The sequence below is a fragment of the Drosophila hydei genome, unplaced genomic scaffold, assembly GCF_003285905.1.
Source record: "Drosophila hydei strain 15085-1641.00,03,60 unplaced genomic scaffold, DhydRS2 tig00000315-arrow-arrow-pilon, whole genome shotgun sequence".
NCBI classification, from domain to species: Eukaryota; Metazoa; Arthropoda; class Insecta; order Diptera; family Drosophilidae; genus Drosophila; species Drosophila hydei.
The window spans coordinates 1,133,667-1,152,253 of NW_022045707.1; the positions used below are offsets into that span (position 1 = coordinate 1,133,667).

Below are 18,587 nucleotides of genomic sequence, written 5' to 3' on the forward strand. Positions count from 1 at the left end.
TGAATAATTGATTGATGAACTGATTGACTCTGATTGACAGAGGGACTCACAGGCAGAAGATTGAAAGTTGAATTGAATCTTTGAAATGTAAGTAAAAGTAAAAGTTTTGATTGATTGATACACTGATTGTTTGATTGACCAACATTTGAAGTTTCTTCTACAAATTGTAAGCAATTTCTGTAATAACTTTGGACTTAGATAATATATATATATATATATATAATATTTTTGATTGATTTGTTTTTATATCTTTTTTGTGTGTAAAACCCATTGAAGCGCTGCATTCGAACACGCAATTGCACAATTTAATAAAGTGCAAAAGTCGTGGAAAATGTTTCAGTAGATCTTTAAACGTAAATCAAGATGCACTTCTGGATTTTCAGCGCTTTGCTCTGGCCTCTCACTTGCAGCTGGGCCAATGGGTCGAATACGCAATTTAATTGTAAGTTGAGTCAAGATTGGGCTACGCTGGTGACTCTGGTTGACTCTGGTTTCAGTAACGCTCTACAGGCAAATGCCCCCGTTATACCAGCTGGACGACTACGATCTGTGTCTGCAGCAAAAGCCGAGTCAGCAGCTGCTAGCACACAGCACCTATTGCCTGGTCTATGTGGAGCTGAGGCCCAATGCGAGCTCTGAGCTGTGGCGGCAAATCGAGCTGGTGTCTAGGGATGAGAAGCATCACTATAGACACGATCATCTGTTTGTGGGCGTTTGCCTGGAGCGCTGCAAGCGTTCGCTGCATACTCTAAGCAGATTTCAGATTCAGCAGCTATACGAGGGCACGGTCGAGGACAAGGAAGTAAGTGGAGCGACACTGAGATTCAGCTAAAGCTATTATTGATTACGTTAACTATTAGCTAAGCAGTCACTATGCCAAGGTGCATAGGCGATCGTCTGATGAGCGCCTGCACTACGATCATCTAATCAATAGTTGTCTGAATAGAGAGCTTGGCCCCAAGTATCAGCTGCGCCTGCGCAGCAGCATCGAGTACTGTGAGCGAGCTGATGAGCCATTGGAGCATGGTAAGTTATAGCTTGAAAGAGAGAGACAGTGAGATAGAGAGCGAAAAGGGGGGTAAAACAGTCAGTAAATTAGAAGATCTGTCAAAATCTTATTGTGCTTGGATGGAACAATTAGCTCGGGCTGTTATAAATGGCAAAAATATATTCTAAATTTTAGTTTCAAAAAGTTTTCTAAACCATAAAAAAAGTATGTTAATTTTGGAATCATTAATTAAGGAAATCGAAATGAGTTTGCCATTGTCAGCTGGCTTTGAACCTGGGTCCGCACGCACGCCTGTCACACCCACTGGCATTGCGACACGCATATATAAAAAAATTGAGTTCTAAACTAAATCTCTTATGAATCATAAGCTAATTAATATTGCAATAGAAAAAAAAATTAAAAAGAAAAATTCAAATTAAAAAAACAAAAATAAATAAAAATAAAATTTAAATTAATAAAGAAAAAGTTCAATCTACTGTTGTTAAATAGCACAAAAAATCTAAAAAATAAAAAACTAAAAAATGTAAAATAAAAAATTAATAATAAATTATAAACGCGATAATAATCAATATACATGAACTAGCTTCGAGCCTGCGTCAATAAAGCTTGGCAGCCATCAACGAATGGTCCTTTTTGTGTCTATTTATAGCACAGCTATTGACACTAATAATACTAAATAAAACAAACTATATGAAAACAATTAATAATAAAACATATAACTATATAAATGTAATAATACAATATATAAAAAATAATAAATAAATATAAAAATAAGATAAAAAATATAAGATATAAAAAATATAATTTTACAAAATCGAGCTGGCTTCGAACCTGCTTCAAAAGATGCAAGCCAGACAAACCCGCTGCCACGACACCACAACCAATAGAGGGTCGCTCCCGGCTTAACTGATGTCTTTAAATTGCGCTTTTGAGCGAATTGAATCGATTTATTAAAAATCAACTTTATTTTAGATGCTCTGGATATGACTGCCTACGGTTTACTCGCGCTGCTGCTGCTATTGACTATAATCTGCTCCAGCTACGATTATAGCTTGAAGCGTAGGCAAAGACTGGCTAGCGCTGCATGTGGCAATATCTTCTACCAGCAGGCGCTCAAGACCAGAGGTATCTATATATATAAATATATAAAGAGAGGGAGAGAGAGAAAGAGTTGTAATCCTTCTACTCGCTAACAGCTCAACGATTTCTGTGCTGCTTTTCGCTCTGTCGCAACTATTATCGTCTGACTCTGCCTTCGAGCAGCGACTTCTCGCGCGATCTTCGCTTCTTCGATGCATTCCGTGTGATTGGGGTCTTTGTCGTAATCTTGGGACACACTTTGATGATCTTTATGACGCTGCAGCTGCAGAATCCCGAATTCTTCGAGCTCTATCTGTACAGATTCGAGACATCCTTGTTTCAGAATGGAAATGCCGTTATACAAATCTTTTTCGTAATGAGCGCATTTTTGCTCTACGTCAACTTTACAGAGCGAGGGTGGATCAATGGTTCCTCGAGTGTTTCCACCTGCATTACAGCTTACTTTCGTGTATTTTTCAATAGATATTTTAGACTGCTGCCCTCGTTAGCTCTCCTGATACTCTTCAATGGGTCTATTCTGAGCCGTCTGGGCGATGGTCCGTTCTGGCGGCATTTGACAGAGGCGGAGAGAACTTTTTGCCGTCAAAGCTGGTGGAAGAACATATTCTTTGTGAACAACTATATGCTGCAGGAGAGTGTAGGTGTCTAGATAGTACACTCAGAGAAAAACTTGAGATATATGCAATTCCAAATTTTTATTTTCAATTTGTTTGAATTGAATTAACTTCTGTTTTGACTGAAGAAATTTATTCTTTACAAATGTTTAAAGTATTTTCTCCAAGTGTACTAAACCTTCCTTTTTCCCAGTGCGCCCAACAAACCTGGTATATGGCAGCCGATATGCAGCTCTTCGAGCTTTTTCTAATCATAATTATCATAATTAAAAGGTAAGTTAATTGGGCTAATATATGGAGCATAGTTTTGGAACTATCCCCTTACAGGCACCCAGCATTAACTAGATATATCTATGCACTGCTGATCCTCGCCATATTTGCTGTGCCTGCTTCTCTCACATATTACCTAAATCTGGATGCTGTTTACCACATGAAGCCAGAGTGAGTTGAGTTTGTTTAAATATATTTGCATAATTATTAATGTATTTTTTATATATTCTTATCATAGAACTTATCGCTATTTGTATTTTCGCAACTCGGAGACCTTTGACCGGATATACCCGCCCTTCTACACTAACTTGGGAGGCTATTTCATGGGCTTTTTGTGTGCTCAATTTTATCTGAAAGTTCGCTCTTTGCCTGCAGCGAAGAGCTCGAAAGGCAAATGGCATCTGGAGCTAAGCCTGTGGCTCTTAGTCTTGGCAATTCTGCTTATTCTCTTCTCCGGATATATATTCATAAGATTCGACTTTGAGAAGCCGTCCATCTGGCTGGCTCTCTATGCGGGCGTCTATAAGAATTTGTGGATTCTAACTTGCGCTGGCTTTGTGTGCTGCATGTGCTTTAAAGTGGGCTGTAAGTGGAGCCACTTTTCTCTTTTGATCTTCTCACTCTCTTAATACTGACTGCGGCCTTTCTTTCTGCTTTGCAGGGCTGGCGTATGAGTTTTGCTCTCTTTCTGTCTTCCGACCTTTGGCGCGCATTTCATTTCAAGCGTTTCTTTGGCATGTTTTTGTTTTACGGATAGTAGCAGGGTCTTTCCGGCAACCTGTTTATGTAAACAGTTTCTATATGGTATGCTTTTATTACTAACTAAAAGTATATTATTTTAATTTATTTGCTTTTCAGTTTCAATATGTTGTTTTGGTTTTTGTGCTCACGCAAATTGTTGCTTTTTTTATGGCGCTCCTATTTGAATATCCGCTAATAGAGCTTTTAAAACTGATTACAATGCACCACCAAACATCAAAACAAGCTACAAACAACTTAAATGTATTTCAAATCGATTTGAATGCACATTAAAATAATGCACAATAATATAACATTAATAGCAATAATAGGATACTTTGGAATTTTTTGTATTAGTGTTGTTGAAATGTACTCATGATCACATTACTGATTTGCTGACAGTTGAATGAGCTTCTAAACCTGCATAAAATGCAAAAACATCAAACCAAACACAGTTTCAATACATAAAACAAAATGAAATGCCCATTTCAATTTCAGTATTTTAATTAAATTTCCAATATTGTTAAGTATTAAGTAGTTAGGGTGGCCAGTGGATAAGTTACAAATAGGTATTTTAGTATTTGGTATTCTCTGACTTGCACAGCTGTTGTATTATTTTACCCAGCTAACTGCGGTCACACTGTTGGCTATTCAGTTTTGTTTTCTCTCGTCTCGCTCGTCGGCGTTTTGCTACGTTCCGTCTGCTCGGTGTAACCGCAAATTCTTGAAACAGTTCACAACAAAAGTGCGAAATTTCAAATTTCCCCAATACTCAATATACAACAAGTGCACAAGTGCCCCAGCATAAATGCTAAATTAAAGTGAGTGTTTAAAATATGTGTGTGGGTATATTTTATTTTGGTGGAATTTCTGTTCTGCGGCAACTTTGGCATTTCAAATACAAATGTCAATGAATCATTGTGGCACTTTTTATAGCCAAGCATCAAGTGGCAGCCATTTGATTTAATATATTAATCATATACAAGTAATTTACTAATAAGCTTACATTTAAAAATGAACGCGCGTATTACAAAATCATTCAAAATCACGGCAAATAAAATAAGTGCGACAATTGTGATAGTATGTGTGTTTTGTATGCGAATGTGTGTGAGAATGTGTGCTTGTGTGTTGCCCGCGCGCTTCTGTACGTGTGCGTGTGCTGAGTGGTGAGCGCAATGCATGTGAAGAGTGCAGCTATAAAATGTTGCCGCATGCGCTCCCGCTCCCACACAGTGTTATATGAGTCGCAACACTCCAAAAAAGGGAATAAAAATGAGAAGCGTCTTGGACAGCGCCAACAACAAAAAGACCGAACGCCGAAAAATGTTGCAAAATGAAAGAAAAGCAAACAAAACGAAAGCAAGCAAGCAAAAGATTTCTGCGTTTCTCGCCTCACACACACAGATTAACACAAATACACTTATTTAAATTAATTGTTTTTTATTCTTTCGCTTTTAGCTGTAATTTTCGTGTGTGTTTTGCTGATGTTGCCGTTGCCCGCTCTCTGCGCTCACATTTTCCGGCTAGCTTGTTTATAATGTTCTGGTCAATAGCTGAGAGAGCTACTGTAACACAGAGCGAGAGAGAAAGAGAGCGCCCAATTGTTGCTCTAGAAGCAACAAGTTAAATTGAATAACAGTTATATACGAGGGAGTGTTCCAATGCGTGCAATTAGTTTGGTCAACGACGTTTACTCTACATGTTTTAGAAATAGGAAAGAAAGGGTTTTTAAGCTTCCGAAAATATACATAACATACCCAAATAAAGCAGTGCCCAATGTAAGAAATATATATATTCAAATTAGCGTCGAACCGTTTCAAAAGTTATATTGATCGAATTTAGCAGGGTATATGCTAGTCAGTTAGATATGCTTAGAGTACTCTATAACTGTTTTTAACTGTGGGCGCATGCGTTAAGCCGTAATTGAAATATTGTAGCAAGAAACGTGGCTTCAAGTTGGCCAAAGCGTAGAATTACATATTTCCAGTAGAAACACTGGCAGTCTCTTTCGCTCTTTAAATGAGTGCGTGTGCATGTGTGTCTGTGTGTGTGAAACAAGTGTGAAAAACAAATGACCTCCAGCAGCGCACGTCTGCGTCTGCGTTTGCGTCTGCGGCGCTCTCTTAGAAAGTGTAAGAGCGCGTGCGAGCACGCCCCCCACGCATAGCTGTTGGCGCTGTAGTAGTTGTTGTTGTGGCTGCTGCCAGGCGTTGTCCAAAAATGGGTTAAGCAACGGCGGCGAAAAAAGCATGAAACGCAGCAAACGCCAATTAGTGACAAAATATAAATGAGAAACGCATGCAGTGTGTATGTATAAATGTGTGTGTGTGTGTGTTTGCAAAATATGTATGCAAATTAAATGACAGTTCACCATGGGGGAAATCTACAATTTTTTAAGCATAAATTGGTAACGCAAATAAATGCGGTCGATTCAACTGCCCACTCTACTACAAATAAAATATATGTATGTAATATATATCTTAATAGATTGAATATATATAATAAAGGCGTTTTAATGAAAACAGTTGTATGAAATTTTGTTGATGAAAACGTCTTTGTTGTCCACAGTGCAGTGTCCGAATAGCAACAACAACAGCAACAATAAATGCCGCCAGTCTGACTAAGCGTAAATGCGGCAGAAATAGCAACAAGTAGACGCGAAACGGAGAAGCGTCGTGCAATTAAGACAGCAGCAACAACAACAAGCGATGCATAGTTAAATTTAGCAGCCGAGTTCCACTTTCACTCAGCGGCGACACCGACACCCACCGATGTGCCTACCCTCCGCTCTCTCACCCTGCTCTCTCTCTTTTTTCTCGTGTTTGTAGTTGCATGTTATTTGTATTGAATGCGTGTCGTGATTTTTGCGTTGGCTCGAATACGCACGAATTGAAATTAATATACGTATACATAAGTGTAAAACACATAAACAGCCCGAAACGATAAGTTATTAATTTGCAAACTGCAGCAAGCAAAACGTTGTTAGTTGATATTCCAATTGGAGTCAATTTGTGTATTCGCCGTGTCACCAAACAGCACGCGCTCATCTCTAGCACTGTCAAACGTTTGTGTCAGGGCAGACACTTGCGCGCTTTTTGTCAAGATTTAAGTTAATCGCAAAGGCAACAGGCAACAGCCACAACAGCGACAGCAGTTTGATGAACCTAAGTACAACAAGTCAGTCCAATCACGATGACGATGTATTTGTTGTTGTTGTTGTTGCATGCCATTGGCAATTATAGTAATGCTTAATGACATCATCAAGCGCTGCGCTGCAGCGAACAGCTGCAGTTGCAGTTGCATTCACAATACGCAAGCGAAAGTTTCCATGCGATGCTCGATGACTGATAAGCGCTGCACTTGCAGCTGCAGATGCTTATCAGGCAGTCGCGTCTGGCATTAATGATTCATTTGCCACCTACACAAATACATAAAGCAAAAAAATAATTATACACAGTAAAAAAATGCTAATGTAGCTTTATATAAATTGAAATTGAATTTAATGCGCCTCATTAACAATTGCAATGCTCGCTCCACTGTTCGTGTATTCTCTCTGTCTCTCTCTCTCTTTCTTGGTGTCAAACAGGAAGCTAACTTAAGAAAGGAGTAGGCAAATGGCAATAGGCGAATTCATGGTTGATACTCATTACTAAAGGCAAATTCGCTTTCTCTCTTAGTTGCCTGTGTGCACACACAGTAAGTTTATTTGAGAACAGGAGTACCTTAGTGGAAAGGCATGCGCCAGCTTATGCTGCTTCGAGTCCAGCTAGCTGTTAGTACTGCTATCAAGTTTTAGATAAAGGCTTTTACATATTTTTTATTTTCAATTTTTTTCTTACTGTGTAGGATATGTATATGATATTGTTATTGTCGTTGTTATTGTTATTGTTGGTGCAATTGTTATTTATGTGTTGCTTATGACACATTCACACCGCCCGTTGTCATCTAATTAGATGTTCGGCTTTATAACGGGCTGCATTAGCATTGTGCAGCAGCCAATTGGAGCGGCACTCCTTTGCGCTCTGGCCCCACTTGCCACTTGCCACTTCTTCCATTGACCGCTTCGTTTGTCATTTTATTTCTTACACTCGATTGCATTGCACAGTGAAAAATTACAACAACGCTTAATTGACGACTGCGACTGCCACTTTGCCGCTCCCTCTCTCTCGCTCTCTCTGTCCCTCTCTCTAACTGCTCTCCCTTTTTTGCGCAAGGGGCTGCTCTTTGGTTTTTTAGTCACGCCGCCAAGCGGGGCAGCAAATGTTGTTAGCAATTAGAATTGGCCGCTGAACGTTTCGACAAAGCGTTAAGATTTGCAATCAAGCATTAAGTCAATTTGTGGCCACGTCGCAGTCGACGTCGCAGCGTCAGCAGCAGCGCGTTACAATCATCAACTGATGAACCGATCAGCGCGCTGCATCGTAATGCGAAATGGGCTATGGAAGCTGCTGTAAATGTAGACAATATACAGTGCGTGCGAGCAGTTAGACTGCTTTTAGGTAGACCCATGCATAGGTGTATACAAAAATTAGAATTAGCTTTTAGAATATATGAGATTACTTGATTGCTGCATAATGAGCTAATGAGTTGTCTGCAGAGTTTTGTATATGCATATTTTTATACATAGTTTCTTAACTCTTTTTCTTCCTATAATTTGCTTAGTGTATAGCCAACCTAGTTGTTAATATATCTATAATTAAAGTAAACTTTACACTTTGATAATTTGCACTTACAACATATTGCTACATTTATCTATACCTATATAATAAAGCATTTCAAAGTAAACTTTTGGTTATTTATAGTTACAAAATATTTTTTTATTGGCTTAACTGGCAGCTTATCTAATCATTGGGGGCTTTTTTTTGTACTACTAAACATTGGATTTGTTATGATATCTATATATTAGAAAAAAGATAGGCTGAAGGGCGCGTAATTATGTGTAACATAGTTTGACATTAGCTACTGTTGCTATGGCCCCTCTTTCAATTTACTCTTCACTAGTTTCATTAGTAGAAATACTTGCAAAAGTATATAGTTTATTTGTGCATTCATTAATTTTAGCTATGCACTTATTTCTTCTCTTAATTTCATGTTCTCAACCTTAATTATAAGAACTACACGTATTTAGTTCTGTAGTGCATTAACTATTTGCAGCCACTGTTTGGCAGTTAAGCCTCTCCTTCTCTTCTATCTCTCTCTCGCTCTTCTACTACTTCCTCTCTTCTGCTCTGTTCCGCCCGCAGCCCGCATTACGATATAACAAGTATTTCTACTCAATATCAACTTCCGTTATATATGTACATATGCACATACATAAACACACATGCATATATATATTTATAATATTTTATCGTTAAAGGAATGCAATGGCAAAAGCTGTCAAAAATCTGGCAAATGAATTAAAATATTAAGAACGCAAATTACAATGCCTACCTCCTACTCTCTCTCGCTCTCTCTCTCTCTCTGTGTGTGTATTTATTTATATGAAAATTGAATGTTAAGCAAGATGATTGAATTTTCTATTAATAAGTTTTTTTTGTTGACCTTCAGCAGCTGTGAAATTTTATTCAAAAATATTTCTAGCGAAGGTGTTCTTGAGGCGCATATATATAAACATCATCAATAACACACACATGAATCGATCTATATATATATGTATAATTAGATGTGTACATGTATTAGAATAGTATATATCTATATCTATGGACGTTTCAAGAGCTCGGTTTTATTTTCTTTTTTTTTCGAGTGTGTGTTTTAGGCAATTCTATTTGCTGATAAAGTATATCAGCAGAATGCGTCGATAATAGTGACTAAAATATGTATATATATATATGTGTGTATGTGTACATATGTGTGTGCGTACATACACATGCAACACTTTTCATAACAATGTCGAAAGAAAATAAATACTTTAAATATGTATATATATTCTCATATATTTATATATTTCTATATATATATTTGTGTATGTTTATGGTTTTTTAGCAGGTCAATGACAAATTCACCATATTACTGTATAAGAACATAAATTGTATATATAAGCACACTCTTACATAGATATTATACTTTCGGCACCAAAGAAAATATGGTTAAAGCCAAATGAACCTTGATTTGGACGAATATTAAATACGCTTTATTGATAAGCGAGGGCGTGGCTATGTGAGGCAGTAGACTTAAAACTAGCCAGACTAGTTAGTATAGCAACAGACCATAGCTAGTATATATATATATTATATAGTATATATAATATAGTGTATAGTATATAGTATATAGTACAAAGAAAAGGAAGCTAGTTGAGTATGAGATAATATTGAGAACTTAGCTTAATTAATGATTAGCTCAAAAATTTTACACAAATGATTGATGAAATCTAGTAGAAATACATAAATATGTATATACATATATATAATATATATATTTAGTCAAATAGAGGTAGGTGCTGTTTTAGTATAATTAGTCACCTTTAGTATATTGCCCCCATAAGTTGCGAAAGTTTTTACTGAATTATTTTTACTGTAGAAACAAGATCAGTATAGTTAGTATTTTCTGTAAAACAAGAGTTCAATGAAAATTCAATGTCATATTTTATGTGAAGTGATTTTGTGTATATAGTTTTTGGAATTTGTTATCGTATACCAATCTCGTAATATATACACTATCTTATATACATTCCTCCAGTTGTCTCTTGCTAGCCATGTCATTAGATAGTTAAGCTACCCGTTGTTAGGGTAGACGAAGCGCATAATAATTTAACGAGCGACTTGACATTTTCTTTAGCTTTTTGCTGTTTTGTGTTTTCTGTTTTCTGTTTCTCAAGTTTCGAGTTTTTCACTGATTAAAAACGAAAGCTTTGCCACATTTATGGGTGTTAAAGCGGCGCGGGGTGGGTAGGCAAGGGGCAACGGGCAATGGCATATGGGTTTATATATAGGTATATCTGGCCCAACCTTAAAAACCCAAAAGAGTTGCGAATTTGTTGTTAGGAGTGAAGTTTTTTCTCGCTGTATTCTCTTTATGTGGCCATAATTCACGTGTTGTCAGCCGCCGATTCGTTATTTCAGCATTATGATGTCATATAATAAAGCAGCGCCTCGTAGCTGCCTACAGTCTGATTGTTGTAATACCCAACGAAAGCGAGTAGTAACAGGGTAGCATGCGTGTCTGTAACAGGCAGCAATAGCTTTTCTCTATATAGATTCTCGTTCCGTATTAACAGCGGCTGCTGAACAGTTCTTTCTGTTTATATTTCTATTGAGAACCGATAACTTTTTGTTGCTATAAAAATGCCATCTTCAGCAGCAAAAGTTTCGAAACCTGCCAAAGTTAGATATATGAAATTTGACGCGTAGTTGGGCCTTTAGCAAGCATCAATCAATAATCGATAAAGACGCGATAACTTTTTTCAATTTTCCTAAAATCAATATCAAATTTTAGCCATTTCCACAAAACGAAATTATCTTACACATTTCCACGAAAGAAATCAAATTTCAGCCATTTCTTTCAATTAATCGATTTCATAAAATCGCTAAAAAATCGATTTAACTTTTTAGCTTGTTGAGCTGAGCTCACATGAGTTTTGTATGAAGAGTCTATCAATTATTCGAGAGTAAGCATATAAGCCAGGATATAATTTATCATTTATCAATTTCAGACAGCAGTCAGTCATGGTATAGGGTATCAGCGAGTCGATCATCCGCCACTTGAACTACGCTTACTTGTTTTATTCACTTTAGTTTCTAATTAACTTTTGATAATTGAACACGTTTCGCTGTTTCGTTGCAGCTCGAGTAGAAAGTGAGGCGGGGAAAGTGTTCTGAGTTTTTATTTTATTCATATATTTTGTTTTCTTTCAGTCATATTTTGTTATCTGCTGCTGTTTATGCAACATTTGCTAAGCAAATCAAAACAAAGCAGAAATGTTATTTGTTTTCGACGGGTTAAGTCACAGTTAAGCGGAGCTGCTTATTGATTGCCGTTTGCTCCACGTAATATGCAAATGTATTAAACAAATCGAGGTTGTGTCACGACTCGCAGCTAATCGACGACTCGATTACAGAGCCGCTGTTTGGGGCAGGGTAGCGATTTTTAGAGACTTATCTACACATAATAATAATTGATTGTATAATCGAATATAATTTGATTTGCAGACATTTGAGAGTGCTTACAGAGCTTGTATATGGTCAATCTATGTAAATAATAAGTGCTGCTGTTACGCTTACAGCTGTTAAACACCTTTTTAACAGAAAATACAGTGAAATTCTTTTAGATATGAAAAATCTTAAAGTATACAGAGTTTTACATGTTAATTTTACTTTATGAGTTAAAATTTATTTAAAGAAGTTTAGAGAGCTTGCACATAAAGTACTTATGTTAATAACATGTTAACGTCTTAATGTTAACCAAATTATTATCTGAAAATTTCTGTAACAGCGTTACCTGAACTTTAACATTAGCTTTTTATGTTAACAGCATATGTCCTCACGTTAGATATAGATTTATAAGCACATCTTTTGTCTTTAACAGCATTTACAGTGCTTTAACATAGCCCGTTTATGTAAATAACAGCAGCTGATGTATTCTGTTTGTGTTTGTCAATTAGAGACTGCAGCTGTTGGACCAAAACAGATGTCTATAAATCTGTTTTGAGCTCATTAAGTGTTACTTAGACTTAACAGAGTTTAGATATTATCCGTTACATACTCTAAAGTAATGTTTAAGGTTTTGTGTTAGCTCACAATAGAAACTCATTTGTAAGACTGTTAGACATAAACCACAAATGTTTACTGTGCCTTAGAGCTATACATCAGTGAAGTGGTGCGAGATTATGTGGAATCAATCCAGTCACTTTTACTAGGTAAACCTAGCTATATAAAAAATCTCTTTTGGAAACTTTCGAATGCTTGGAACGTTGTGTCAAAACGATTCAAATGATGTTTCATAATAAAGGGAATACGTCTTCGTACCCCTACCTAAAACATACGACGCTGCAGACAACTCATAGACACAACAACTAACAAGCACTATCTCCTCATCTTCTTTTTTTACAGGTAAAACAAAGCAACAAAAAAATATAAAAAAACAAACAAAAATCCGACTCAAGCCTCAAGTGAACTGCCCAAAGACACAAAACAAATCCAGAGAGTGAAGCGAAGCTACTAGTAGAACCGTAGTGCCAAGGGAAGTAGAGAAGTAGAGGAGGACATACAAAGTAGAAGAAGTATAAGAAGCAGAAGAAGCAGAAGATGTCATTTCGTGTTGTGCGCAGCTCAAAATTTCGTCACGTCTATGGACAGTCATTAAAACGGGAACAATGCTACGATAATATACGTGTATCCAAATCCAGTTGGGACTCCACATTCTGTGCGGTAAATCCAAAGTTTTTGGCCATCATTGTGGAGTCAGCAGGTGGCGGAGCCTTCATCGTATTGCCACACAATAAAGTGAGTATAAAACTTAGAAACTTGATACCCTAGAAAAACTAAATACACCAAGAGGGGTAGTCTATAAAAATGAAAGATTATATTATTAAATTAAAGATATATATAAAAACTTGTTGGAGTACCCTCGCTTATCTAGAGATATCCATTAGAGTTTCTTTCCTTCATTTACTCTCAGCACGAAAATTCTTAGAGAATGCTCTTCTATTCGATTCTCAAGACGTGTCGAGCTCTTCGCCGTTTTAGGTAATGTAAAAGTTCAACGCCTATATTTGATTGGACAGCTAACTTTGCAAGCTACCCTCGCACAATACCATATCTAGATATAGAGAGAGTGTGTCACTTATAAAACTTTTTATAGAGACACAAAGGAACCTCTATTTATAGGGTATTTGTGTTTGCCATTTGAGGTCTCGTTGCCTTGCTAGGAAATGACGTCGATGAGAGGCTGTTTTCTACATATACCCTGTGTATGCTAGACAGTCAAAAAGGGTATATTGGGTAGAGTATGAGGATCTATATGAATTATTCCATTGAAGCAGTTCGACTGTTCCACTTCGAGCAGTTCACTTAGCCTCACAGTTCTTGAATCATTTGTCTAATTGCCATCGTTGTTCCTCAATGATTCACTTATTTAATCACCTATCAATCGGCAGCTGTTTAGCTCAATTGAACATATGGTTCATGAACCAGCTGCTCAACTCAAATCAATGTTCATTAGTAGTGAGAAAAATGAATCACTGTGTGATCTTTGCTATAACTAAGCAAGCAATTCGTGTGTTTCATGTATAACTGAACAGAACAGTAAATCAGTAAACTAGTTCATTTTAATGAACCATTCAAACAAGCTGGTGCAGACATCAAACATAACTTATAAAGCATAGCTTACGAAGTAATCCTAAAGTATAGATCTATCTATGTTTATCTGCAGGCTAATTGAAATATGGACCTATTCTTAAGCAAATTCACAAGTTCAAATCTCCAGTATCTGCCCACAGGGAAACATTTAAATCAGTTCTTGGCTTCAGTCTGAAGTCTTCCGGGTATCTTCTAGTCTGTCATTCCCTCACGTGGTCACTTGAATTTGGCCTTTTGTTGCTCTGTCATGTCTCATGCTTTATAAATAAAGCCAGATCCTAGCATTATGAATTCTATGCAAGCAAAACTCAGCGCAACTCTGTAGAGAATTCTCTCTCTCTCTCACTCTCTCTGAATTTCTCATTGAACGTAGCGCAGTTTTCAGTTGCTGGCTCGCAGCCAACATGACACATCAAATTGTCTAAATTTATAAAAATAAATTAAAATTGCAAAAAATATATATTGGATATATAGCAGCCTCAGCCCCTATTTAGCTATATATATATCTATAGATTTCTATGTTAAGTGAAAAAATATTGAAAAATTGCAAAATTGAAAAATTTATTCATCTGCGAAGCAAAGCGAACATCCGCTCAGCTGTCTTCGCCTGCGCCTTTGCCTTGCCTTCGCCTTTTGTGTGGGCGTTTGCCTTAGTAACGCGTTTTGGTTTCGTTTGCTATTTGGCCTGGTCAATTCTAATTGGGCCCAAATTTGTATGCAAAATGCGTTCCATACGAAAGTTTTTTCATGCAGCAGCAGCAGCTGCCGTCGCGGTAGTCGCCGCTTTCACACGCTCTAAATTTGAATATTTTATGGATTTGGCTGACCTTAAATTAAATTTTTGGAGCGTGCATTAAATGGACACGATTAAGTGGATGGATGGATAGAACTAGCAATTCGTAAGCAATATATAAAATTGGGTGTGTGTGTATGTGAGTGAGGGAGAGAGAGAGAGAGAAGAGTTGGATGCATAGAGAAAGAGAGATACATAGAGAGTTGAGTAGGCTAAAAGCTTTTCATACAGAAAGGAGAGATATAGATACAGATTTAAGATATAGATATAGGATATAAGATATAGAATATAGAGAGACAAATTGCATGTTCTGTGTATCTTACAAATCTCAAAGAGTAAGAAGTGAGTGCCTCCTGATCTGATTGAAATATGTTTTTGCTATTTGCTGAGTCAAGTTTGAGTTCAAGAATAGCGCTAGCTTTCATGATTCACATATATAGAACATATATACATATATAGAACAGTTATACAGTCATGCTTGCCTATAAATCACAATTTGGCGTTATATTTATATATCAAGAATTGCTACACACGAGTCTGGTTTCTGAGTATTAATTTTATTTGCGAATCGATTATCAAATATGACTGCTTTATCGTCTTTTAAATCTCTCTTATAGGTCGGGCGCATAGCGGCGGATCATCCGTTGGTGGGCGGTCATAAGGGTCCTGTGCTGGACATCGCATGGTGTCCGCACAACGATAATGTAATTGCCTCGGGCTCGGAGGATTGTGTGGTCAAGGTATGGCAAATACCAGATGGAGGACTGTCGCGCACGCTCACCGAACCCGTTGTGGATCTGGTGTTCCATCAGCGACGCGTTGGCTTAGTCCTCTGGCATCCCTCGGCGCTCAATGTGCTGCTCACAGCGGGCTCCGATAACCAGGTAGAGTTCGAGTGAGACTTATCTGTGCCCAATTGAACTCGAGTAACATCCTTACTTCTCATCTCAATCAGGTCGTCATCTGGAATGTGGGCACTGGCGAGATTCTGGTGCACATTGACTCGCACCCGGATATCGTCTATAGCGCCTGCTTCAATTGGGATGGCTCGAAGCTGGTTACCACCTGCAAGGATAAAAAGATTCGCATCTATGATCCACGTAGCGGCGAGCTGGAGAGCGAAGCGATGTGCCACGAGGGCTCGAAGGCGACTCGCGCGATCTTCTTGCGTCACGGCTTGATCTTTACGACCGGCTTCAATCGCAGCTCGGAGCGACAGTATTCGTTGCGTGCCCCTGACGCGTTGAACGAACCGATTGTCATGGTCGAGCTGGACACATCGAACGGTGTGATGTTTCCTCTTTACGATGCGGATACAAATCTGATTTATCTGTGCGGCAAAGGAGACTCCGTGATTCGTTATTTCGAGGCAAGACTTAACTTGAATGTGCTTTATTTGTTCTCTGATTAATATGGGTTTATTTTTTGCAGGTCACGCCGGAGCCTCCATTTGTGCACTATATAAACACATTTCAAACGCCCGATCCGCAGCGTGGCATTGGACTGATGCCAAAGCGTGGCTGTGATGTAACCACCTGTGAAATAGCCAAATTCTACAGGCTAAACAACAATGGTCTCTGCCAGGTGATATCGATGACAGTGCCACGTAAATCAGATCTCTTCCAGGAGGATCTCTATCCGGACACATTAGCGGAAGATGCGGCCATTACGGCCGAAGAATGGATTGCGGGCAAGGATGCAGATCCGTTAACCTTCTCGCTAAAAGTAAGTGGCGTAAACTCCATAGAGTATCGCTCTTGTTTATTAGGATAACAGCGCTGCCTTTTTAAACTGTGGCAGCTGCTGTTCATGGAAGAGGGAGCGTAAAGAAATCGATTGTACATATGTTATAGAATGGCGATATCTACGAAATGGTTTTATGTTTGCTTGGCTAACATTTCGTGTTATGCTTGCTGCTTGTCTCGTCTCGTCTGCTGGCGCCACACTTACTATGCTTTAACATCAGTGCTGGCAATTTAGCTATTTGCCCTAAAACATACCAAGCCCTTTTTTGTTAAACGCGTTCCGCTGGTCACACATACTATGCCTTAACATCAGTGCTGGCAATTTAGCTATTTGCCTTGAAACAGATCTAGCTTTTCCTATTAAATGCCTTTTGGCCTTTTTTTTAGCCGTTTTTATGCTGTTGATCTGTTGTCGCTTAGCTGCAGCGCACTGCTTATTACATACACACACACACAGACATACAAAGAGAGTACATAGTTAAAGAGAGTTTTTAAAAATATAACAGTATAAGTCAAAAGGTAATGAATGTTAATGCAGTCTATCTGCTTACTTACGCACACACACATATGCATACCCTACCACTTACACAGCCATATGCTTACGCTCTTAACACGCACGCTGCGTGGCGCTTGTTGTGTTCTTTGTTCTTTGTTGTAAGCCCATCAAACTGAACAGCTAACCCTAATAAACCTAATCAGGATCGCGTCTCCATTGTACAGGGTGGCTATGTCTCTTCCGGTAATACAACGCTCTCTGTGAGCAAGAAGGCCAACATATTGAACAAGGCGTCCGCATCAAGAGGCGGTGGAGGCGGCCCACTCTCTGGCGGCAATCATTCATCCGCGAATAACAATGAATCAAATGATGCCAATCAAATTGCAGCGATATTCTCGGTAAGTATTGGAGACATGTATATATGTTAGCTGTATGCTAATTAAGTTTAATTAATGTAGGAAAAGGATCATCGCAATATTTTAGATGAAATACGCAAGCTGAAGGCAATTATTGTGAAGCAAGAGAATCGTATTAGAGCCTTGGAGGCAAAGGTGAATGCAGCTGCAGGCGATGAGACGGATGCTCGGAATAGCAATAAAAATGGCAGCGGAGCAGCGGCTCCAACGGCGGCAGCGGAAAGCAGCAGCAGCCAACCAGCGGGTAGCGAAAGTGCCAATGATCACAGCACAGCAAAGGATAAAGCGCATGAAGAGGATTAAAAAAATGAGGGAGAGAGCAAAAGCAGCTGGCACAAAGAGCGAAAGTAAGAGAAAAAAGTGAAGCAGAAACAAAGCAGAGCCAAGCCGAGCAGAGAGAGAGACGAAGCAAAGAGAGTCGTGTTGGAATGGAATGATGATGTTTATATATTTTGCACACGCTCAAGAAAGAAGGAGAGAGAGAAAAAGCGGGAGTCGACGTTCGACTAAGATTATGATTTTCAATTATTTATTTTATATAATTTTAATGTTAGGTCTTTTTACGAGCTAAATGAAAGAAGGAATACACACAGATTACACACAGAAAATCCTGCCAAAAATCATTAAAACAAAAACAGAATATATTGTTAACCTAACTAGCTACAAAAGATCGTAACGAAAGCATTAAGTCGAGCTGTGTTTTTCGAATGTGAAACTGTTGTAAATTTAACAAAACAAAAAAAAGAAAGAAAAGAAATCAAAGTATATACTAAATTGCAATCATCTAAAAATCCTACCAATTTACATAAACACAAGTTACAAACTTTTCTATATATACATATAAATATTTATATATATATATATTTATTTATATATATACATATACATAACTGTTTACCCCTATTGAGGCAATATATATATATCCATGACAATAGCTTTTATAACAATTAGGCACTCGCGAAAATTTGTCCGCCGCTTTCATTAAACATAAAACAAAAACATAAAAACTTTTCTCGTTCTAACTAATAATAAGTTGTATTTTGTAATAATAAATGAAGGAAAACCAACGAAACTATTTTCAAAATATTAACGATTGTGCAACAATCAGAG

At 37.8% G+C, this 18,587-nt stretch overlaps 2 protein-coding genes across 3 annotated transcripts; both read left to right on the forward strand.

Moving 5' to 3' along the window:
- The first annotated feature begins 372 nt into the window (after window positions 1-372).
- LOC111599892 (nose resistant to fluoxetine protein 6) lies at window positions 373-5,196 on the forward strand. Its single transcript, XM_030223847.1, has 11 exons — window positions 373-442; window positions 498-802; window positions 861-1,026; window positions 1,982-2,134; window positions 2,206-2,747; window positions 2,918-2,997; window positions 3,052-3,165; window positions 3,233-3,579; window positions 3,656-3,798; window positions 3,853-3,870; window positions 5,191-5,196. The coding sequence occupies exons 2-11, from the start codon at window positions 515-517 to the stop codon at window positions 5,194-5,196; spliced, it is 1,857 nt and encodes a 618-aa protein (XP_030079707.1). The 5' UTR covers window positions 373-442; window positions 498-514.
- LOC111599942 (coronin-1C-A) lies at window positions 4,366-18,300 on the forward strand. 2 transcript variants are annotated; one of them, XM_023315791.2, is made up of 7 exons: window positions 4,366-4,553; window positions 12,780-13,172; window positions 15,438-15,704; window positions 15,776-16,189; window positions 16,252-16,545; window positions 17,265-17,459; window positions 17,520-18,300. In XM_023315791.2, the coding sequence occupies exons 2-7, from the start codon at window positions 12,975-12,977 to the stop codon at window positions 17,778-17,780; spliced, it is 1,629 nt and encodes a 542-aa protein (XP_023171559.1). In that variant the 5' UTR covers window positions 4,366-4,553; window positions 12,780-12,974; the 3' UTR covers window positions 17,781-18,300. The 2 variants fall into 2 exon arrangements, with proteins under 2 accessions (XP_023171559.1, XP_023171560.1); XM_023315792.2 differs by having other exon boundaries at window positions 4,367-4,553; window positions 17,286-17,459.
- Window positions 18,301-18,587: the final 287 nt, after the last annotated feature.

Excerpts from the sequence above, each read along its gene's own strand:
- LOC111599892 (XM_030223847.1), top strand. The coding sequence starts at position 515 with ATGCCCCCGTTATACCAGCTGGACGACTACGATCTGTGTCTGCAGCAA. Across the intron at positions 803-860 it reads GCACGGTCGAGGACAAGGAA|CTAAGCAGTCACTATGCCAA; the intron begins GTAAGTGGAGCG and ends GTTAACTATTAG. Across the intron at positions 3,580-3,655 it reads CATGTGCTTTAAAGTGGGCT|GGCTGGCGTATGAGTTTTGC; the intron begins GTAAGTGGAGCC and ends TCTGCTTTGCAG.
- LOC111599942 (XM_023315791.2), top strand. The coding sequence starts at position 12,975 with ATGTCATTTCGTGTTGTGCGCAGCTCAAAATTTCGTCACGTCTATGGA. Across the intron at positions 16,546-17,264 it reads CGTTAACCTTCTCGCTAAAA|GATCGCGTCTCCATTGTACA; the intron begins GTAAGTGGCGTA and ends AAACCTAATCAG. Across the intron at positions 17,460-17,519 it reads AAATTGCAGCGATATTCTCG|GAAAAGGATCATCGCAATAT; the intron begins GTAAGTATTGGA and ends TAATTAATGTAG.